General features: G+C 49.9%; 1 protein-coding gene across 2 annotated transcripts in view; it reads right to left on the bottom strand.

Annotated features, from left to right (window-relative positions):
* MIB1 (MIB E3 ubiquitin protein ligase 1) overlaps positions 1-25,900 on the bottom strand; it is a 176,688-nt gene that overhangs the window by 91,698 nt on the left and 59,090 nt on the right. Inside the window, exon 1 of one of the 2 annotated variants that reach the window (XM_056521696.1) lies at positions 4,829-5,321. The exons of the other annotated variant lie outside the window; for it this stretch is intronic. Coding sequence (XP_056377671.1) covers positions 4,829-5,057 — 229 coding nt within the window. The 5' untranslated portion in view covers positions 5,058-5,321. Of the gene's footprint in view, positions 1-4,828; positions 5,322-25,900 lie in introns of those variants that run through there. 2 annotated transcript variants of the gene reach the window in all.

The following is a 25,900-nucleotide window of genomic DNA, read 5'->3' as shown; positions in this document are numbered from 1 at the left end:
GAAAGAACTGACCAATCAGAATGGACATTCACTGGTAAAACCCCAGTACTACTGAGGCATATGCACTCAATTCCTGTCTGATAGCGCCCCCTACAGTACAGGGAGGTATTACATGTTCTGTACTCTTTACCTGTGCCACAGTTAGCTGCTCCTTTGGACATCAGGTGGGGCGGCTCCATTTTCCTTTTTTTAGGACATTGTGTGTACTGTACAGGACCCTGAAGAAGCTCCTGTCCTCTACATAGACGGTGATTACACCTCCCAGCAGCTATTTCTTACTTTTATATGTAAGGATTTGCTTTATCTACACTGCTCAAAAAAATAAAGGTAACACAAACAACACAATGGGGGAGATTCATCAAAACTCGTCCAGAGGAAAAATTGCTCAGTTGTCTATAGCAACCAGATCGCTTCTTTCATTTTTAACAAGGCCTCTGCTAAATAAAAGAAGTAATATGATTGGTTGCTATGGGCAACTGAGCAATTTTTCCTTTGGACAGGTTTTGATGAATCTCCCCCAATATAACTCCAAGTCAATCACACTTCTGTGAAATCACACAGTCCACTCAGGAAGCAACACTGATTGACAATTTCACATGCTGTGGTGCAAATGGAACAGACAACAGGTGGAAATTATAGCCAATTTGCAAGACACCACCAATAAAAGGAGTGGTTCTGCAGATGGTGACCACAGACCACTTCTCAATTCCTATGCTTCCTGACTGATGTTTTGGTCACTTTTGAATGCTGGCGGTGCTTTCACTCTAGTGGTAGCATGAGACTGAGGCTACAACCCACACAAGTGGCTCAGGTAGTGCAGCTCATCCAGGATGGCACATCAATGCGAGCTGTGGCAAGAAGGTTTGCTGTGACTGTCAGCGTAGAGTCCAGAGCACGGAGGCGCTACCAGTAGACAGGCCAGGACATCAGGAGATGTGGAGGAGGCTGTAGGAGGGCAACTACCTAGCAGCAGGACCACTACCTCCGCCTTTGTGAAAGGAAGAGCAGGAGGAGCACTGCCAGAGCCCTGCAAAATTACCTCCAACAGGCAACAAATTTGCATGTATCCACTCAGTCAGAAACAGACTCCATGAGGGCGGTATGAGGGCCCGACGTCAACAGGTGGGGGTTGTGCTTACAGCCCAACACTGTGCAGGACGTTTGGCATTTGCCAGAGAACACCAAGATTGGCAAATTTGCCACTGGCGCCCTGTGCTCTTCTCAGATGAAAGCAGGTTCACACTGAGCACATGTGACAGACGTGACAGAGTCTGGAGACACTGTGGAGAACGTTCTGTTGCCTGCAACATCCTCCAGCATGACCGGTTTGGCGGTGGGTCAGTAATAGTGTGGGGTGGCATTTCTTTGGGGGGGGCACACAGCCCTCCATGTTCTTGCCAGAGGTAGCCTGACTGCCATTAGGTACCGAGATGAGATCCTCAGACCCCTTGTGAGACCATATGCTGGTGCGGTTGACCCTGGGTTCCTCCTAATACAAGACAATGCTAGACCTCATGTGGCTGGAGTGTGTCAGCAGTTCCTGCAAGAGGACGGCATTGATGCTATGGACTGGCCTGCCCAATCCCCAGACCTGAATCCGATTGAGCACATCTGGGACATCATCTCTCGCTCCATCCACACACGCCACGTTGCACCACAGACTGTCCAGGAGTTGGCAGATGCTTTCGTCCAGGTCTGGGAGGACATCCCTCAGGAGACCATCCGCCACCTCATCAGGAGCATGTCCAGGCATTGTAAGGAGGTCATACGGGCACGTGGAGGCCACACACACTACTGAGCCTCATTTTGATTTGTTTTAAGGACATTACATAAAATTTGGATCAGCCTGTAGTGTGGTTTTCCACTTTGATTTTGAGTGTGACTCCATTTCCAGACCTCCATGGGTTGATAAATTTGATTTCCATTGATAATTGTGTGATTTTGTTGTCAGCACATTCAACTATGTAAAGACGAAAGTATTTCATACGATGAATTCATTCATTCAGATCTAGGATGTGTTATCTTAGTGTTCCCTTTATTTTTTTGAGCAGTGTATATTAGTTATCTACTTATTTATCTTTAATCCTCACTTTTTCCTATTTTATGGATGACATTTTGGGGGCTTCAGAACCAATTACCAGGTTTCCATAGAGTTATGGTCTCAACATACAATGGTTGTCCTGGAACCAATTAATGTTGTAACTTGAGGGACCACTATATAGTGAAGTCAGAAGACAGCTGTCAGCCAAACAGCCTGCTAACATCTGTTAAAGGGGTAAGGCCACCTTCATTCTTAAGGGGTATTCAGACTTTAAAACCGTGCTCAGCGCAGTGCTTGAAAACATAAAAAACACATACTTACCCTACTAGTCTCTGCAGCCGACATTCCTGCCGCACAGCACCTGCTGTCTTTGGCGCATGAACTGCCTGCCCGACAGTCAAGCAGCCACAGTGGAGTCCCGACTCAGCCGCTGATTGGCTGAGCAGGCAATGCATGCGCCATCCCCAGACATAGCACACACTGTGCAACAGGAGCAGCCCGGGGGAAATGGCGGGAGCAAGGAGGTAAGTATATGTTTATATGGGTTGAACAAGCTGAAACAACCTGTTAAACAAAACAAAAGTTGGTTGTGGAATACGGGGCATCTACTTTTCTGCATTCATAAGTTTAAGAAAAAGGGTCACAGACATGGCACCCTAGTGTGCTAATATATGTAATACAGTGGTCCCTCAACATACGATGGTAATTCGTTCCAAACGACCCATCGTTTGTCGAATCCATCGTATGTTGAGGGATCCGTGCAATGTAAAGTATAGGAAGCTGTACTCACCTGTCCCCGTCGCTCCGGAACCAGGTCCTCACCGCTCCCGATGCTGTCCCAGGGGCTCCCGATGCTGTCCCGCTGCTCCGGTGTCTTCTTCGCGATCCTCCGGTGTCTTGCGCATCTTCTCCAGGGTCCGGGCCTTGCTTTCTGATGACGTTATTAGGCTGCTGCGCCGGCGCGGCGTGCGTAGTGACGTAATAACGACGCCGGAAAGCGAGGCCCGGACCCTGGAGAAGATGCGCAAGACACCGGAGGATCGCGAAGTGGACCCGGAGCAGCGGGAATAGGTAAGTGAACCTGCCAGGGATGCTTAAACTGCTATCCGACAGCAGCTTAAGCCTTTTGCGCTATCGGATAGCAGTTAATGCGATGGCCCCGACATATAAAAGCATCGTATGTCGATGCTGACATCGACATGCGATGGCCTCTGAGAGGCCATCGTATGTCGATTTTATCATATGTCGGTGCCATCGTAGGTCGGGGGGGTTACTGTATAGTGGCGCAGTTATATATACAGCTTAGGGGAAATGGCACCCTCTGTAGCCGTGCACCCCTCCCCTTTTTCACAGGAGGTATTTTTAATTGATAATGGATCCAGCATGTCACCCAGTCAGAGGCCATATGCCCAGCAGAGGTGAGTGAAATGAGTGTTAGGCTCATAATGTGTGTTAGGGTCCCATCCGAAACGAGGCCACCTCCGCGTGGTGGATGGGGGGGACACGTTTTGATCAAAAAGTGCGCTAAGAGCCTAAATTTTTTGACAAAGTGGCAACCAATCAGATCACTTCTTTCATTATTAAAAAGGCCTATGAAAAATGAAAGAAGCAATCTGATTTGCTGTCATGGGCAACTGCATTACTCTTCCTCTACATGTTTTCATACCTCTCCCCTATGATTACACGCACTGTGTCTGTGAAATATGCACCATCAGCATAATTGTCTAAGAAAGCAGCACAGTCACTACATGCCAAAGCCCTGTCATTCCTATTTTACTATACTGATCATTTATACCAGTGGTCTCCAAACTGTGGACCTCCAGATGTTGCAAAACTACAACTTCCAGCATGCCCGGACAGCCGTTGGCTGTCCGGGCATGCTGGGAGTTGTAGTTTTGCAACTTCTGGAGGTCCATCGCTTGGACACCACTGATTTATAGGTTCAGATCACATCTCATCATGGACGTTGTGCTACTATAGTGAAGCAGCCGACACAATCTCCATTGACTTGTATAGGAGGTGACTTTCACACTATTCACTATTACAATGAGTACAAATGTTGTATCCCCGACACATCGCAGCTGCCTGGAAATACGCACAAAGCAAAATAAGACAATATGATTGCAAGTGTAGGGATAGTGTTGTGGCCAGATATCATACACATGTGTACACCCGACAGGATTCACATCTACCGCATGATACACTTATTTCATGTAACAATACACACAATCCCTATATACATAATATACACAAGCATTACACAATGTACACATGATGCACACTTATTAATTCATCTAAATATACACATGATCGCTATGTATACATAATATACACCTGACACAATGTACATGATACACACTTAGTTCATGTACACACAATCCCTATATATACATAATATACACCTGACACACACAATGTACACTATACACACTGATGTCATATAAGAATATACACCATCACACAATGTACACAGTACACACTGATGTCATAATAATAATATACACCATCACACAATATACACTATACACACATGACATGAGAAGACTATTTCCAGGTAACACATACTGACTCTTTACATTACACACCTGTGCCTCCCCAACTGTTGAAAACCTACAACCTCGTCGGGGCATGCTGGGAGTTGTAGTTTTGCAACAGCTGGAGGGTCACCGGTTGGGGTCAGTGAATTACATGACACAGTTACTGTGTACATAACACCCGCTCCCCGCAGCCCCCGGGCACACATCCCGCAGCCCCCGGGCACACATCCCGCAGCCCCCGCCTCCTCACCGGTGGGCGCACTGTCCAGGATCCGCAGGTCGTAGGCCCCGGAGCAGCGGTAGTTGGCGGCCGTCCCGTTGTCCCACACCACCACCACCTCCTCTGGGCTCTCGAAGCTGCGCACGGTGCCCACATGACCCTCTCCGCCGTCCTGCTTCCCCCATTTCCAGTCCGGACCTCTGGACACTCGGGCCCCGACCCCCTCCACCATAACCCGGTTATTGCGAGAGCCGCTCATCCCTCGGGAGGGATTCAGACAAGCAGAGCCCTGCTGCCTCACTTTCCCTCCTGTGTATGGCCGACTAGGCCCCGAGCAGGAACCGGAGTAGCGAAGGAAAGCAAAATCCCCGGAGCGGAGAGCCGTGTACGGGGAGGAGAGTTCCCCGGAGTGAATTAGGAGGACAAGGCCAAAACTCGGCCACCGCTAACACCCGACTGCTACTGAGCATGCGCGGAGAGGGGGTGCGGCGGGGCTGTGGGAAGGGGGAGCGCATCACTGTGCTGAGGGCTGGGGACACTGCTGTACCTCCTGTACCATCATGGTGGGGCCCCTACTACATCACCTCACTGCTATACCTCCTGTACCATCATGGTGGGGCCTCTACTACATCACCTCACTGCTATACCTCCTGTACCATCATGGTGGGACCCCTACTACATCACCTCACTGCTATACCTCCTGTACCATCATGGTGGAGCCCCTACTACATCACCTCACTGCTATACCTCCTGTACCATCATGGTGGGGCCCCTACTACATCACCTCACTGCTATACCTCCTGTACCATCATGGTGGGGCCTCTACTACATCACCTCACTGCTATACCTCCTGTACCATCATGGTGGAGCCCCTACTACATCACCTCACTGCTATACCTCCTGTACCATCATGGTGGGGCCCCTACTACATCACCTCACTGCTATACCTCCTGTACCATCATGGTGGGGCCCCTACTACATCACCTCACTGCTATACCTCCTGTACCATCATGGTGGAGCCCCTACTACATCACCTCACTGCTATACCTCCTGTACCATCATGGTGGAGCCCCTACTACATCACCTCACTGCTATACCTCCTGTACCATCATGGTGGAGCCCCTACTACATCACCTCACTGCTATACCTCCTGTACCATCATGGTGGGGCCCCTACTACATCACCTCACTGCTATACCTCCTGTACCATCATGGCGGGGCCCCTACTACATCACCTCACTGCTATACCTCCTGTACCATCATGGTGGGGCCCCTACTACATCACCTCACTGCTATACCTCCTGTACAATCATGGTGGGGCCCCTACTACATCACCTCACTGCTATATCTCCTGTACTATCATGGTGGGGCCCCTACTACATGACCTCACTGCTATACCTCCTGTACCATCATGGTGGGACCCCTACTACATCACCTCACTGCTATACCTCCTGTACCATCATGGTGGGACCCCTACTACATCACCTCACTGCTATACCTCCTGTACCATCATGGTGGGACCCCTACTACATCACCTCACTGCTATACCTCCTGTACCATCATGGTGGGACCCCTACTACATCACCTCACTGCTATACCTCCTGTACCATCATGGTGGGGCCCCTACTACATCACCTCACTGCTATACCTCCTGTACCATCATGGTGGGGCCCCTACTACATCACCTCACTGCTATACCTCCTGTACCATCATGGTGGGACCCCTACTACATCACCTCACTGCTATACCTCCTGTACAATCATGGTGGGGCCCCTACTACATCACCTCACTGCTATATCTCCTGTACTATCATGGTGGGGCCCCTACTACATGACCTCACTGCTATACTTCCTGTACCATCATGGTGGGACCCCTACTACATCACCTCACTGCTATACCTCCTGTACCATCATGGTGGGACCCCTACTACATCACCTCACTGCTATACCTCCTGTACCATCATGGTGGGACCCCTACTACATCACCTCACTGCTATACCTCCTGTACCATCATGGTGGGACCCCTACTACATCACCTCACTGCTATACCTCCTGTACCATCATGGTGGGGCCCCTACTACATCACCTCACTGCTATACCTCCTGTACCATCATGGTGGGGCCCCTACTACATCACCTCACTGCTATACCTCCTGTACCATCATGGTGGGACCCCTACTACATCACCTCACTGCTATACCTCCTGTACTATCATGGTGGGGCCCCTACTACATCACCTCACTGCTATACCTCCTGTACCATCATGGTGGGACCCCTACTACATCACCTCACTGCTATACCTCCTGTACTATCATGGTGGGGCCCCTACTACATCACCTCACTGCTATACCTCCTGTACTATCATGGTGGGGCCCCTACTACATCACCTCACTGCTATACCTCCTGTACAATCATGGTGGGACCCCTACTACATCACCTCACTACTATACCTCCTGTACCATCATGGTGGGACCCCTACTACATCACCTCACTGCTATATCTCCTGTACTATCATGGTGGGGCCCCTACTACATCACCTCACTGCTATACCTCCTGTACCATCATGGTGGGACCCCTACTACATCACCTCACTGCTATATCTCCTGTACCATCATGGTGGGGCCCCTACTACATGACCTCACTGCTATACCTCCTGTACCATCATGGTGGGACCCCTACTACATCACCTCACTGCTATACCTCCTGTACCATCATGGTGGGGCCCCTACTACATCACCTCACTGCTATACCTCCTGTACCATCATGGTGGGGCCCCTACTACATCACCTCACTGCTATACCTCCTGTACCATCATGGTGGGGCCCCTACTACATCACCTCACTGCTATATCTCCTGTACCTTCATGGCGGGGCCCCTACTACATCACTTCACTGCTATATCTCCTGTACCATCATGGTGGGACCCCTACTACATCACCTCACTGCTATACCTCCTGTACTATCATGGTGGGGCCCCTACTACATCACCTCACTGCTGTACCTCCTGTACCTTCATGGCGGGGCCCCTACTACATCACTTCACTGCTATACCTCCTGTACCTTCATGGTGGGGCCCCTACTACATCACCTCACTGCTATACCTCCGTTTACCATCATGGTGGGGCCCCTACTAAATCACCTCACTGCTATACCTCCTGTACCATCATGGTGGGGCCCCTACTACATCACCTCACTGCTATACCTCCTGTACCATCATGGTGGGGCCCCTACTACATCACCTCACTGCTATACCTCCTGTACCATCATGGTGGGACCCCTACTACATCACCTCACTGCTATACCTCCTGTACTATCATGGTGGGGCCCCTACTACATCACCTCACTGCTATACCTCCTGTACTATCATGGTGGGGCCCCTACTACATCACCTCACTGCTATACCTCCTGTACAATCATGGTGGGACCCCTACTACATCACCTCACTACTATACCTCCTGTACCATCATGGTGGGACCCCTACTACATCACCTCACTGCTATATCTCCTGTACTATCATGGTGGGGCCCCTACTACATCACCTCACTGCTATACCTCCTGTACCATCATGGTGGGACCCCTACTACATCACCTCACTGCTATATCTCCTGTACCATCATGGTGGGGCCCCTACTACATGACCTCACTGCTATACCTCCTGTACCATCATGGTGGGACCCCTACTACATAACCTCACTGCTATACCTCCTGTACCATCATGGTTGGACCCCTACTACATCACCTCACTGCTATACCTCCTGTACCATCATGGTGGGACCCCTACTACATCACCTCACTGCTATACCTCCTGTACCATCATGGTGGGGCCCCTACTACATCACCTCACTGCTATACCTCCTGTACCATCATGGTGGGGCCCCTACTACATCACCTCACTGCTATACCTCCTGTACCATCATGGTGGGGCCCCTACTACATCACCTCACTGCTATACCTCCTGTACTATCATGGTGGGGCCCCTACTACATCACCTCACTGCTATATCTCCTGTACTATCATGGTGGGGCCCCTACTACATCACCTCACTGCTATATCTCCTGTACCTTCATGGCGGGGCCCCTACTACATCACTTCACTGCTATATCTCCTGTACCATCATGGTGGGACCCCTACTACATCACCTCACTGCTATACCTCCTGTACTATCATGGTGGGGCCCCTACTACATCACCTCACTGCTGTACCTCCTGTACCTTCATGGCGGGGCCCCTACTACATCACTTCACTGCTATACCTCCTGTACCTTCATGGTGGGGCCCCTACTACATCACCTCACTGCTATACCTCCGTTTACCATCATGGTGGGGCCCCTACTAAATCACCTCACTGCTATACCTCCTGTACCATCATGGTGGGGCCCCTACTACATCACCTCACTGCTATACCTCCTGTACCATCATGGTGGGGCCCCTACTACATCACCTCACTGCTATACCTCCTGTACCTTCATGGTGGGGCCCCTACTACATCACCTCACTGCTATACCTCCTGTACCTTCATGGTGGGGCCCCTACTACATCACCTCACTGCTATACCTCCGTTTACCATCATGGTGGGGCCCCTACTACATCACCTCACTGCTGTACCATCATGGTGGGACCCCTACTACATCACCTCACTGCTATACCATCATGGTGGGACCCCTACTACATCACCTCACTGCTATACCTCCTGTACCATTATGGTGGGGCCCCTACTACATCACCTCACTGCTATACCTCCTGTACTATCATGGTGGGGCCCCTACTACATCACCTCACTGCTATACCTCCGTTTACCATCATGGTGGGGCCCCTACTACATCACCTCACTGCTATACCTCCGTTTACCATCATGGTGGGGCCCCTACTACATCACTTCACTGCTATACCTCCTGTACCATCATGGTGGGGCCCCTACTACATCACCTCACTGCTATACCTCCTGTACCTTCATGGTGGGGCCCCTACTACATCACCTCACTGCTATATCTCCTGTATCATCATGGTGGGGCCCCTACTACATCACCTCACTGCTATACCTCCGTTTACCATCATGGTGGGGCCCCTACTACATCACTTCACTGCTATACCTCCTGTACCATCATGGTGGGGCCCCTACTACATCACCTCACTGCTATACCTCCTGTACCTTCATGGTGGGGCCCCTACTACATCACCTCACTGCTATATCTCCTGTATCATCATGGTGGGGCCCCTACTACATCACCTCACTGCTATACCTCCTGTACCATCATGGTGGGGCCCCTACTACATCACCTCACTGCTATACCTCCTGTACTATCATGGTGGGGCCCCTACTACATCACCTCACTGCTATACCTCCTGTACTATCATGGTGGGGCCCCTACTACATCACCTCACTGCTATACCTCCTGTACTATCATGGTGGGGCCCCTACTACATCACCTCACTGCTATACCTCCTGTATCATCTTGGTGGGGCCCCTACTACATCACCTCACTACTATACCTCCTGTACCATCATGGTGGGGCCCCTACTACATCACCACACTGCTATACCTCCTGTACAATCATGGTGGGGCGCCTACTACATCACCTCACTGCTATACCTCCTGTACCATCATGGTGGGGCCCCTACTACAATCACCTCACTGCTATACCTCCTGTACCTTCATGGTGGGGCCCCTACTACATCACCTCACTGCTATATCTCCTGTATCATCATGGTGGGGCCCCTACTACATCACCTCACTGCTATACCTCCTGTACTATCATGGTGGGGCCCCTACTACATCACCTCACTGCTAAACCTCCTGTACAATCATGGTGGGGCCCCTACTACATCACCTCACTGCTATACCTCCTGTAATATCATGGTGGGGCCCCTACTACATCACTTCACTGCTATATCTCCTGTACCTTCATGGTGGGGCCCCTACTACATCACCTCACTGCTGTACCTCCTGTACCTTCATGGCGGGGCCCCTACTACATCACGTCACTGCTATACCTCCTGTACCTTCATGGTGGGGCCCCTACTACATAACCTCACTGCTATACCTCCGTTTACCATCATGGTGGGGCCCCTACTAAATCACCTCACTGCTATACCTCCTGTACCATCATGGTGGGGCCCCTACTACATCACCTCACTGCTATACCTCCTGTACCATCATGGTGGGGCCCCTACTACATCACCTCACTGCTATATCTCCTGTATCATCATGGTGGGGCCCCTACTACATCACCTCACTGCTATACCTCCTGTACTATCATGGTGGGGCCCCTACTACATCACCTCACTGCTAAACCTCCTGTACAATCATGGTGGGGCCCCTACTACATCACCTCACTGCTATACCTCCTGTAATATCATGGTGGGGCCCCTACTACATCACTTCACTGCTATATCTCCTGTACCTTCATGGTGGGGCCCCTACTACATCACCTCACTGCTGTACCTCCTGTACCTTCATGGCGGGGCCCCTACTACATCACTTCACTGCTATACCTCCTGTACCTTCATGGTGGGGCCCCTACTACATCACCTCACTGCTATACCTCCGTTTACCATCATGGTGGGGCCCCTACTAAATCACCTCACTGCTATACCTCCTGTACCATCATGGTGGGGCCCCTACTACATCACCTCACTGCTATACCTCCTGTACCATCATGGTGGGGCCCCTACTACATCACCTCACTGCTATACCTCCTGTACCTTCATGGTGGGGCCCCTACTACATCACCTCACTGCTGTACCTTCATGGCGGGGCCCCTACTACATCACTTCACTGCTATACCTCCTGTACCTTCATGGTGGGGCCCCTACTACATCACCTCACTGCTATACCTCCGTTTACCATCATGGTGGGGCCCCTACTACATCACCTCACTGCTGTACCATCATGGTGGGACCCCTACTACATCACCTCACTGCTATACCTCCTGTACCATCATGGTGGGGCCCCTACTACATCACCTCACTGCTATACCTCCTGTACTATCATGGTGGGGCCCCTACTACATCACCTCACTGCTATACCTCCGTTTACCATCATGGTGGGGCCCCTACTACATCACCTCACTGCTATACCTCCGTTTACCATCATGGTGGGGCCCCTACTACATCACTTCACTGCTATACCTCCTGTACCATCATGGTGGGGCCCCTACTACATCACCTCACTGCTATACCTCCTGTACCTTCATGGTGGGGCCCCTACTACATCACCTCACTGCTATATCTCCTGTATCATCATGGTGGGGCCCCTACTACATCACCTCACTGCTATACCTCCGTTTACCATCATGGTGGGGCCCCTACTACATCACTTCACTGCTATACCTCCTGTACCATCATGGTGGGGCCCCTACTACATCACCTCACTGCTATACCTCCTGTACCTTCATGGTGGGGCCCCTACTACATCACCTCACTGCTATATCTCCTGTATCATCATGGTGGGGCCCCTACTACATCACCTCACTGCTATACCTCCTGTACCATCATGGTGGGGCCCCTACTACATCACCTCACTGCTATACCTCCTGTACTATCATGGTGGGGCCCCTACTACATCACCTCACTGCTATACCTCCTGTACTATCATGGTGGGGCCCCTACTACATCACCTCACTGCTATACCTCCTGTAATATCATGGTGGGGCCCTTACTACATCACCTCACTGCTAAACCTCCTGTATCATCATGGTGGGGACCCTACTACATCACCTCACTGCTATACCTCCTGTACCATCATGGTGGGGCCCCTACTACATCACCTCACTGCTATACCTCCTGTACCATCATGGTGGGGCCCCTACTACATCACCTCACTGCTATACCTCCTGTACTATCATGGTGGGGCCCCTACTACATCACCTCACTGCTATACCTCCTGTACCTTCATGGTGGGGCCCCTACTACATCACCTCACTGCTATATCTCCTGTATCATCTTGGTGGGGCCCCTACTACATCACCTCACTGCTATACCTCCTGTACCATCATGGTGGGGCCCCTACTACATCACCTCACTGCTATACCTCCTGTGCTATCATGGTGGGGCCCCTACTACATCACCTCACTGCTATACCTCCTGTGCTATCATGGTGGGGCCCCTACTACATCACCTCACTGCTATACCTCCTGTACTATCATGGTGGGGCCCCTACTACATCACCTCACTGCTATACCTCCTGTACTATCATGGTGGGGCCCCTACTACATCACCTCACTGCTATACCTCCTGTATCATCTTGGTGGGGCCCCTACTACATCACCTCACTGCTATACCTCCTGTATCATCTTGGTGGGGCCCCTACTACATCACCTCACTACTATACCTCCTGTACCATCATGGTGGGGCCCCTACTACATCACCTAACTGCTATACCTCCTGTACCATCATGGTGGGGCCCCTACTACATCACCACACTGCTATACCTCCTGTACAATCATGGTGGGGCGCCTACTACATCACCTCACTGCTATACCTCCTGTACCATCATGGTGGGGCCCCTACTACAATCACCTCACTGCTATACCTCCTGTACCTTCATGGTGGGGCCCCTACTACATCACCTCACTGCTATATCTCCTGTATCATCATGGTGGGGCCCCTACTACATCACCTCACTGCTATACCTCCTGTACTATCATGGTGGGGCCCCTACTACATCACCTCACTGCTATACCTCCTGTACAATCATGGTGGGGCCCCTACTACATCACCTCACTGCTATATCTCCTGTACCTTCATGGTGGGGCCCCTACTACATCACCTCACTGCTATACCTCCTGTACCTTCATGGTGGGGCCCCTACTACATCACCTCACTGCTATATCTCCTGTATCATCATGGTGGGGCCCCTACTACATCACCTCACTGCTATACCTCCTGTACTATCATGGTGGGGCCCCTACTACATCACCTCACTGCTATACCTCCTGTACAATCATGGTGGGGCCCCTACTACATCACCTCACTGCTATATCTCCTGTACCTTCATGGTGGGGCCCCTACTACATCACCTCACTACTATACCTCCTGTACCTTCATGGCGGGGCCCCTACTACATCACCTCACTACTATATCTCCTGTACTATCATGGTGGGGCCCCTACTACATCACCTCACTGCTATACCTCCTGTACTATCATGGTGGGGCCCCTACTACATCACCTCACTGCTATACCTCCTGTACTATCATGGTGGGGCCCCTATTACATCACCTCACTGCTATACATCCTGTACCTTCATGGCGGGGCCCCTACTACATCACCTCACTGCTATACCTCCTGTAATATCATGGTGGGGCCCCTACTACATCACCTCACTGCTATACCTCCTGTATCATGGTGGGGCCCCTACTACATCACCTCACTGCTATACCTCCTGTACCATCATTGTGGGGCCCCTACTACATCACCTCACTGCTATACCTCCTGTACCATCATGGCGGGGCCCCTACTACATCACCTCACTGCTGTACCTTCATGGCGGGGCCCCTACTACATCACCTCACTGCTATATTTCCTGTACTATCATGGTGGGGCCCCTACTACATCACCTCACTGCTATACCTCCTGTAATATCATGGTGGGGCCCCTACTACATCACCTCACTGCTATACCTCCTGGATCATCATGGTGGGGCCCCTACTACATCACCTCACTGCTATACCTCCTGTACCATCATGGTGGGGCCCCTACTACATCACCTCACTGCTATACCTCCTGTACTATCATGGTGGGGCCCCTACTACATCACCTCACTGCTTTACATCCTGTACCTTCATGGCGGGGCCCCTACTACATCACCTCACTGCTATACCTCCTGTAATATCATGGTGGGGCCCCTACTACATCTCCTCACTGCTATACCTCCTGTATCATGGTGGGGCCCCTACTACATCACCTCACTGCTATACCTCCTGTACCATCATGGTGGGGCCCCTACTACATCACCTCACTGCTATACCTCCTGTACCATCATTGTGGGGCCCCTACTACATCACCTCACTGCTATACCTCCTGTACCATCATGGCGGGGCCCCTACTACATCACCTCACTGCTATATTTCCTGTACTATCATGGTGGGGCCCCTACTACATCACCTCACTGCTATACCTCCTGTAATATCATGGTGGGGCCCCTACTACATCACCTCACTGCTATACCTCCTGTATCATCATGGTGGGGCCCCTACTACATCACCTCACTGCTATACCTCCTGTACCATCATGGTGGGGCCCCTACTACATCACCTCACTGCTATACCTCCTGTACCATCATGGTGGGGCCCCTACTACATCACCTCACTGCTGTACCTCCTGTATCATCATGGCGGGCCGTTACTACATCACTTCACTGCTGTACCTCCTGTACCTTCATGGCGGGGCCCCTACTACATCACTTCACTGGTGTACCTTCATGGCGGGGCCCCTACTACATCACCTCACTGCTATATCTCCTGTACTATCATGGTGAGGCCCCTACTACATCACCTCACTTCTATATCTCCTGTACCATCATGGCGGGGCCCCTACTACATCACCTCACTGTTATACCTCCTGTATCTTCATGGCGGGGCCCCTACTACATCACCTAACTGCTATACCTTCTGCACTATCATGGCGGGGCCCCTACTACATCACCTCACTGCTGTACCTTCTGCACTATCATGGTGGGGTCCCTACTACATTACCCCACTGCTGTACCCCGCCTCCTGTCTTATCATGGTGGGGCCCCAGGGGTGGGATTAACATTTTCAACAACAGGTTCCCTACATGGTGTGACAGACGGCCGTGATGTAGGTCATCTTTGAACTGTAAAATTCAAATATACCTATTTTCAAGTAAAGGGAAGGTGCTAAATACGTTTTTACCATCTAAGGGTCTATTCACACGAACCGTATTCTTCGCAGATTTGATGCGCAGGATTTCAAGCTGTGTTCATTCATTCATTCAGTTTACATTGAAATCTGCAGCAGAAAATCCTGCGCATCAAATCTGTACAGAATACTGTACGTGTGAATAGACCATTAGGGTACGTTCACACGAGCGGATTTACAGCGTATTTTATGCTGCGAATCCCCTGGTGAAGGCCCGCTCTATGTTGTCTTTACATGTGCCTGCTCGTAGCGAAAGCACATCTGCACCATAAGAGACCAGTATCATCATTGGCATATAGGGCCCTGTTGCAGATTTTGCATTGGGGCCCAGAAGCTAAAAGCTACGCCTCTGAATACTGCCACCATTGAGCCGCTAAGTATTAGCCGACTGGACTGTGTATTTTGAATATAATACTACCACACACTGTGCCTCCTGAGTATAACCCTTGCAGACACTGTGCCCCTGAAAACAATACTACCACGCACTGTGCCCCCCGAATATAACCCTGCTACATGCTGTACCCTCTGAATATAACCCTGCCACACACAGAGCCCCATAAAAAAATTACCGTCAGCCACAGTGGGGGAAATTTATCAAAGCATGTGGAGAGGAAAAGTTGACCAGTTGCCCACAGCAATCAGATTGCTTCTTTCATTGTATAGAGGCCTCTTTATGAATGAAAGAAGGAATCTGATTGGTTGCTATGGGCAACTGCTCAACCTTTTCTTTCCAAAAGTTTTGATAAATCTCCCCCTGTGTCTTCTGAATATAACCCTGCCAGGCACTGTCCCCTCCAAGTGTAACACTGCTAACACTGAATCCTCTGAGTTTACTAAGCACCATCTAGTGGTTTTTTTTTGGTACTGCAGCTCATCCCTTCCATAGGAGTGTCAACTAATAATAATGTAACATCTAAACTTTAACTCATATGACTAGCAATAATAATGACTAGCAATAATAATAGTAAAGAGATGTATCTACATATGAAGGGGGGAAAAATGTAAAATTTTTATATTGTACCTAATACTACTTTTTGGTCCACTGGGGACCTGAACTTTGCACCTCATGGTATGAACAAGATTCAAAGGAGTGTGCCTATCTTCTACACCACAGCCAGTTCCTTTAATAAATATAGAGGGACATTTATCAATGTTTGCTTATGTATTCTTTTTTTTAGTAGTTTTTTCCTTACTTTTTTTTGCTTATGTGTGACGTATTTATCAACTGGTCTCAGACTGTTGATAATTTTCTTTCACGTAAGCAATTTTTACTTTTTTACTTTGGTTGTAGCTTTTTCTTCTCCATGTTTGAGCTGGAGTAAATTTAGTCAATTTTTAACGCTGTTGCGACTGTCGCAGTTAATAAATACCTGACTACCCGTATTCCATTTTAAAATTATTACTACGTAGTTAATTTTTGGAAAACTTGCTTTTCTCGCTTTCCAGTCAAAATGTCGCACAAAAAATCGCGTAGTCGCAGTTGCGACAATTTTGCGACAATTATAGTAAAGAAAACCTGACTATACCCGTTGATAAATGTCCATAATAGAGCCTAAATACAGAGCAGGAACCTGCCTTTATACCTACAAAACAGCACTGATAGAAAAAATAAATATACAAATTGGGGCAATGCAAATGTCATACATTCAAGTCATTGTTTCCTCTTTTTATATTCCATGATTTTTAATGGATTTTAATTTGCGTAAAAATACACTGTGAATGTAAATATTATATTTATGTACATTTTCTTGGTATTTTTATATCTATTTTATGTGTGTGTCCAATTCTCCTGATTGATGTTTTTATTTTACATGGTGTCCGCGGTTTATCCAACTCACCACGGTGTGCGCCCCAAAGACCCTCTTTTTTCTATCCGGACAATCCAGGCGACCAGAGCTTCTCTGAATATAACCCTGCCACACACTTTACCATCTGAATATAACCTTGTCAAACACTGAACCATCTGAATATAACACTGCCACACACTTTACCATCTGAATATAATACAGCCACACACTTTACCATCTGAATATAACACTGCCACACACTTTACCATCTGAATATAACCTTGTCAAACACTCTACCATCTGAATATAACACTGCCACACACTTTACCATCTGAATATAACCTTGTCAAACACTGAACCATCTGAATATAACACTGCCACACACTGTACCATCTGAATATAACACTGCCACACACTGTACCATCTGAATATAACACTGCCACACACTGTACCATCTGAATATAACCTTGTCAAACACTGAACCATCTGAATATAACACTGCCACACACTGTACCATCTGAATATAACCTTGTCAAACACTGAACCATCTGAATATAACACTGCCACACACTGTACCATCTGAATATAACACTGCCACACACTTTACCATCTGAATATAACACTGCCGCACACTTTACCATCTGAATATAATACAGCCACACACTTTACCATCTGAATATAACACTGCCACACATTGTTACCCCTGAATATACCTTGTCAAACACTGAACCATCTGAATATAACACTGCCACACACTTTACTATCTGAATATACCAGTGTTTCTCAAGTGCGGTCCTCAAGCACCCCCAACAGGTCATGTTTTCAGGATTTCCTTAGTCTTTCACAGGTGATATGACTGTGGTGATGCCTGATGCACTGACCATAATTATATCACTTGTGAAAGACTAAGGAAATCCAGGAAACGACCTGTTGGGGGGACTTGAGGACCACACTTGAGAAACACTGGAATATACCCTGCCAAACACTGTGCGCCCTAAATATAACCCTTCCGGACACTGTACCTCAAATATAATATTGCCACACACTGTGCCCTTTGAATATAACCCTCAAAAGAAAATCCACAAGTCCAGCAACCATTCCAACGTGTGACTTTTATTACAACAAAGGGTACAGGGTAAGCTGCAACAGTTTAACCCCAATGTCCATCATTGTTTCAGGAACCACACTTTCTGAAAGGGTTGAAATGATGCAACCAACTCTGTACGCTATGTTGGAATAAAAGTCACTTGTCCCTATGGGAGCAGAGGAGAGGCTGAGTGCTGTACTACTTCTATGCTGCTTCCAAAGAAGGCTCCATATATGAATTCATATACTGTACCCCTTTTATTAATTTATATAGAGTGTGCCCCATGTATTAATTTATATAGAGTGTGCCCCATGTATTAATTTATATAGAGTGTGCCCCATATATTAATTTATATAGAGTGTGCCCCATGTATTAATTTATATAGAGTGTGCCCCATATATTAATTTATATAGAGTGTGCCCCATATATTAATTTATATAGAGTGTGCCCCATGTATTAATTTATATAGAGTGTGCCCCATGTATTAATTTATATAGAGTGTGCCCCATATATTAATTTATATAGTGTGCCCCATTGTTACGCCGAGCGCTCCGGGTCCCCGCTCCTCCCCGGAGCGCTCGCAACATCCTCGCTACTGCAGCGCCCCGGTCAGATCCACTGACCGGGTGCGCTGCAATACCGCCTCCAGCCGGGATGCGATTCGCGATGCGGGTGGCGCCCGCTCGCGATGCGCACCCCGGCTCCCGTACCTGACTCGCTCTCCGTCGGTCCTGTCCCGGCGCGCGCGGCCCCGCTCCCTAGGGCGCGCGCGCGCCGGGTCTCTGCGATTTAAAGGGCCACTGCGCCACTGATTGGCGCAGTTGTTCTAATTAGTGTGTTCACCTTTGCACTCCCTATGTATACCTCACTTCCCCTGCACTCCCTCGCCGGATCTTGTTGCCATTGTGCCAGTGAAAGCGTTTCCTAGTGTGTTCCTAGCCTGTGTTCCAGACCTCCTGCCGTTGCCCCTGACTACGATCCTTGCTGCCTGCCCCGACCTTCTGCTACGTCCGACCTTGCTCTTGTCTACTCCCTTGTACCGCGCCTATCTTCAGCAGTCAGAGAGGTTGAGCCGTTGCTAGTGGATACGACCTGGTTACTACCGCCGCTGCAAGACCATCCCGCTTTGCGGCGGGCTCTGGTGAATACCAGTAGTAACTTAGAACCGGTCCACTAGCACGGTCCACGCCAATCCCTCTCTGGCACAGAGGATCCACCTCCTGCCAGCCGAATCGTGACAGTAGATCCGGCCATGGATCCCGCTGAAGTTCCACTGCCAGTTGTCGCCAACCTCACCACGGTGGTCGCCCAGCAGTCGCAACAGATAGCGCAACAAGGCCACCAGCTGTCTCAACTGACCGTGATGCTACAGCAGCTACTACCACAGCTTCAGCAATCATCTCCTCCGCCAGCTCCTGCACCTCCTCCGCAGCGAGTGGCCGCTTCCGGCCTACGACTATCCTTGCCGGATAAATTTGATGGGGACTCTAAGTTTTGCCGTGGCTTTCTTTCGCAATGTTCCCTGCACTTGGAGATGATGTCGGACCAGTTTCCTACTGAAAGGTCTAAGGTGGCTTTCGTAGTCAGCCTTCTGTCTGGGAAAGCTCTGTCATGGGCCACACCGCTCTGGGACCGCAATGACCCCGTCACTGCCTCTGTACACTCCTTCTTCTCGGAAATTCGAAGTGTCTTTGAGGAACCTGCCCGAGCCTCTTCTGCTGAGACTGCCCTGCTGAACCTGGTCCAGGGTAATTCTTTCGTTGGCGAGTACGCCATCCAATTCCGTACTCTTGCTTCCAAATTATCCTGGAATAATGAGGCCCTCTGCGCGACCTTTAAAAAAGGCCTATCCAGCAACATTAAAGATGTTCTGGCCGCACGAGAAATTCCTGCTAACCTGCATGAACTCATTCACCTAGCCACTCGCATTGACATGCGTTTTTCCGAAAGGCGTCAGGAGCTCCGCCAGGATATGGACTTTGTTCGCAAGGAGGCGTTTTTTCTCCCCGGCTCCTCTCTCCTCTGGTCCTCTGCAATCCGTTCCTGTGCCTCCCGCCGTGGAGGCTATGCAAGTTGACCGGTCTCGCTTGACACCTCAAGAGAGGACACGACGCCGCATGGAGAATCTTTGCCTGTACTGTGCCGGTACCGAACACTTCCTGAAGGATTGTCCTATCCGTCCTCCCCGCCTGGAAAGACGTACGCTGACTCCGCACAAAGGTGAGACAGTTCTTGATGTCAACTCTGCTTCTCCACGCCTTACTGTGCCTGTGCGGATATCTGCCTCTACCTTCTCCTTCTCTACTATGGCCTTCTTGGATTCCGGATCTGCAGGAAATTTTATTTTGGCCTCTCTCATCAACAGGTTCAACATCCCGGTGACCAGTCTCGCCAGACCCCTCTACATCAATTGTATTAACAATGAAAGATTGGACTGTACCGTGCGTTACCGCACGGAGCCCCTCCTAATGTGCATCGGACCTCATCACGAAAAAATTGAGTTTTTGGTCCTCTCCAATTGCACTTCCGAAATTCTCCTTGGACTACCGTGGCTTCAACGCCATTCCCCAACCCTTGATTGGTCCACAGGAGAGATCAAGAGCTGGGGTACTTCTTGTTTCAAGGACTGTCTTAAACTGGTTCCCAGTACTCCCTGCCGTGACCCTGTGGTTCCCCCTGTAACCGGTCTCCCTAAGGCTTATATGGACTATGCTGACGTATTTTGCAAAAAACAAGCTGAGACTTTACCTCCTCACAGGCCTTATGACTGTCCTATTGACCTCCTCCCGGGCACTACTCCACCCCGGGGCAGAATTTATCCTCTGTCCGCCCCAGAGACTCTTGCTATGTCTGAATACATCCAGGAAAATTAAAAAAAGGGGTTTATCCGCAAATCCTCCTCTCCTGCCGGAGCTGGATTTTTCTTTGTGTCCAAAAAAGATGGCTCCCTACGTCCTTGCATTGATTACCGCGGACTTAATAAAATCACGGTAAAGAACCGCTACCCCCTACCTCTTATCTCAGAACTCTTTGATCGTCTTCAAGGTGCCCACATCTTTACCAAACTGGACTTAAGAGGTGCTTATAATCTCATCCGCATCAGGGAGGGGGACGAATGGAAAACTGCATTTAACACTAGAGATGGACACTTTGAGTATCTGGTCATGCCCTTTGGCCTGTGCAACGCCCCTGCCGTCTTCCAAGACTTTGTTAATGAAATTTTTCGTGATCTCTTATATTCCTGTGTTGTTGTGTATCTGGACGATATTCTGATTTTTTCTGCCAACTTAGAGGAACACCGCCAGCATGTCCGCATGGTTCTTCAGAGACTTCGAGACAATGAACTTTATGCCAAAATGGAGAAATGTCTGTTTGAATGTCAATCTCTTCCTTTCCTAGGATACTTGGTCTCTGGCCAGGGACTACAAATGGACCCAGATAAACTCTCTGCCGTCTTAGATTGGCCACGCCCCTCCGGACACCGTGCTATCCAACGTTTTTTGGGGTTCGCCAATTATTACAGACAATTTATTCCTCATTTTTCCACTATTGTGGCTCCTATCGTGGCTTTAACCAAGAAGAATGCCAATCCTAAGTCCTGGTCTCCTCAAGCGGAAGACGCATTTAAACGGCTCAAGTCTGCCTTTTCTTCTGCTCCCGTGCTCTCCAGACCTGACCCATCTAAACCCTTCCTATTGGAGGTAGATGCCTCCTCAGTGGGAGCTGGAGCTGTCCTCCTACAAAAAAATTCTTCCGGGCATGCTGTGACTTGTGGTTTTTTTTCTAGGACCTTCTCTCCGGCGGAGAGGAACTACTCCATCGGGGATCGAGAACTACTGGCCATTAAATTGGCACTTGAGGAATGGAGGCATCTGCTGGAGGGATCAAAATTTCCAGTTATCATTTACACCGACCACAAGAATCTCTCCTATCTCCAGTCTGCCCAACGGCTGAATCCTCGCCAGGCCAGGTGGTCTTTGTTCTTTGCCCGTTTTAACTTTGAAATTCATTTTCGCCCTGCCGACAAGAACATTAGGGCCGATGCTCTCTCTCGTTCCTCGGACGCCTCGGAAGTAGAGGTCTCTCCGCAACACATCATTCCTCCTGACTGTCTGATCTCCACTTCTCCAGCCTCCATCAGGCAAACTCCTCCAGGGAAGACCTTCGTTTCTCCACGCCAACGTCTCGGGATTCTCAAATGGGGTCACTCCTCCCACCTCGCTGGCCATGCGGGCATCAAAAAGTCCTTGCAACTCATCTCTCGCTTCTATTGGTGGCCGACTCTGGAGACGGATGTTGTTGATTTTGTGCAGGCCTGTACTGTCTGTGCCCGGGATAAGACTCCTCGCCAGAAGCCTGCTGGTCTCCTTCATCCTCTGCCTGTCCCCGAACAGCCTTGGTCTCTGATTGGTATGGATTTTATTACAGACTTACCCCCATCCCGTGGCAACACTGTTGTTTGGGTGGTCATTGATCGATTTTCCAAGATGGCACATTTTATTCCTCTTCCTGGTCTTCCTTCAGCGCCTCAGTTGGCAAAACAATTTTTTGTACACATTTTTCGTCTTCACGGTTTGCCCACGCAGATCACCTCGGATAGAGGCGTCCAATTCGTGTCAAAATTCTGGAGGGCTCTCTGTAAACAACTCAAGATTAAATTAAACTTCTCTTCTGCTTATCATCCTCAATCCAATGGGCAAGTAGAAAGAATTAACCAGGTCCTGGGTGACTATTTACGGCATTTTGTTTCCTCCCGCCAGAATGACTGGGCAGATCTTCTACCATGGGCCGAATTCTCGTACAACTTCAGAGTCTCTGAATCTTCTTCTAAATCCCCATTTTTCGTGGTGTACGGCCGTCACCCTCTTCCCCCCCTCCCTACTCCCTTGCCCTCTGGTTTGCCCGCTGTGGATGAAGTGACTCGTGATCTTTCCACCATATGGAAGGAGACCCAAAATTCTCTTTTACAGGCTTCATCTCGCATGAAAAAGTTTGCCGATAAGAAAAGAAGAGCTCCCCCCATTTTTTCTCCCGGAGACAAGGTATGGCTCTCTGCTAAATATGTCCGCTTCCGTGTCCCCAGCTACAAACTGGGACCACGCTATCTTGGTCCTTTCAAAATCTTGTGCCAAATTAATCCTGTCTCTTACAAACTTCTTCTTCCTCCTTCTCTTCGTATTCCTAATGCCTTTCATGTCTCTCTTCTTAAACCACTCATCATCAACCGTTTCTCTCCCAAACTTGTTTCTCCCACTCCTGTTTCCGGTTCTTCTGACATCTTCTCCGTGAAGGAGATACTGGCCTCCAAGACGGTCAGAGGGAAAAAAAATTTTTTGGTTGATTGGGAGGGCTGTGGTCCTGAAGAGAGATCCTGGGAACCTGAGGACAACATCCTAGACAAAAGTCTGGTCCTCAGGTTCTCAGGCTCCAAGAAGAGGGGGAGACCCAAGGGGGGGGGTACTGTTACGCCGAGCGCTCCGGGTCCCCGCTCCTCCCCGGAGCGCTCGCAACATCCTCGCTACTGCAGCGCCCCGGTCAGATCCACTGACCGGGTGCGCTGCGATACCGCCTCCAGCCGGGATGCGATTCGCGATGCGGGTGGCGCCCGCTCGCGATGCGCACCCCGGCTCCCGTACCTGACTCGCTCTCCGTCGGTCCTGTCCCGGCGCGCGCGGCCCCGCTCCCTAGGGCGCGCGCGCGCCGGGTCTCTGCGATTTAAAGGGCCACTGCGCCACTGATTGGCGCAGTTGTTCTAATTAGTGTGTTCACATTTGCACTCCCTATGTATACCTCACTTCCCCTGCACTCCCTCGCCGGATCTTGTTGCCATTGTGCCAGTGAAAGCGTTTCCTAGTGTGTTCCTAGCCTGTGTTCCAGACCTCCTGCCGTTGCCCCTGACTACGATCCTTGCTGCCTGCCCCGACCTTCTGCTACGTCCGACCTTGCTCTTGTCTACTCCCTTGTACCGCGTCTATCTTCAGCAGTCAGAGAGGTTGAGCCGTTGCTAGTGGATACGACCTGGTTACTACCGCCGCTGCAAGACCATCCCGCTTTGCGGCGGGCTCTGGTGAATACCAGTAGTAACTTAGAACCGGTCCACTAGCACGGTCCACGCCAATCCCTCTCTGGCACAGAGGATCCACCTCCTGCCAGCCGAATCGTGACAGTAGATCCGGCCATGGATCCCGCTGAAGTTCCACTGCCAGTTGTCGCCGACCTCACCACGGTGGTCGCCCAGCAGTCGCAACAGATAGCGCAACAAGGCCACCAGCTGTCTCAACTGACCGTGATGCTACAGCAGCTACTACCACAGCTTCAGCAATCATCTCCTCCGCCAGCTCCTGCACCTCCTCCGCAGCGAGTGGCCGCTTCCGGCCTACGACTATCCTTGCCGGATAAATTTGATGGGGACTCTAAGTTTTGCCGTGGCTTTCTTTCGCAATGTTCCCTGCACTTGGAGATGATGTCGGACCAGTTTCCTACTGAAAGGTCTAAGGTGGCTTTCGTAGTCAGCCTTCTGTCTGGGAAAGCTCTGTCATGGGCCACACCGCTCTGGGACCGCAATGACCCCGTCACTGCCTCTGTACACTCCTTCTTCTCGGAAATTCGAAGTGTCTTTGAGGAACCTGCCCGAGCCTCTTCTGCTGAGACTGCCCTGCTGAACCTGGTCCAGGGTAATTCTTCCGTTGGCGAGTACGCCATCCAATTCCGTACTCTTGCTTCCGAATTATCCTGGAATAATGAGGCCCTCTGCGCGACCTTTAAAAAAGGCCTATCCAGCAACATTAAAGATGTTCTGGCCGCACGAGAAATTCCTGCTAACCTGCATGAACTCATTCATCTAGCCACTCGCATTGACATGCGTTTTTCCGAAAGGCGTCAGGAGCTCCGCCAGGATATGGACTTTGTTCGCACGAGGCGTTTTTTCTCTGACTACGATCCTTGCTGCCTGCCCCGACCTTCTGCTACGTCCGACCTTGCTCTTGTCTACTCCCTTGTACCGCGCCTATCTTCAGCAGTCAGAGAGGTTGAGCCGTTGCTAGTGGATACGACCTGGTTACTACCGCCGCTGCAAGACCATCCCGCTTTGCGGCGGGCTCTGGTGAATACCAGTAGTAACTTAGAACCGGTCCACTAGCACGGTCCACGCCAATCCCTCTCTGGCACAGAGGATCCACCTCCTGCCAGCCGAATCGTGACACCCATGTATTAATTTATATAGAGTGTGCCCCATATATTAATTTATATAGAGTGTGCCCCATATATTAATTTATATAGAGTGTGCCCCATGTATTAATTTATATAGAGTGTGCCCCATATATTAATTTATATAGAGTGTGCCCCATATATTAATT

The sequence above is a fragment of the Hyla sarda genome, chromosome 5 (assembly GCF_029499605.1).
Source record: "Hyla sarda isolate aHylSar1 chromosome 5, aHylSar1.hap1, whole genome shotgun sequence".
Lineage (NCBI taxonomy): Eukaryota > Metazoa > Chordata > Amphibia > Anura > Hylidae > Hyla > Hyla sarda.
This window is presented reverse-complemented; position numbering and strand designations above follow the sequence as displayed.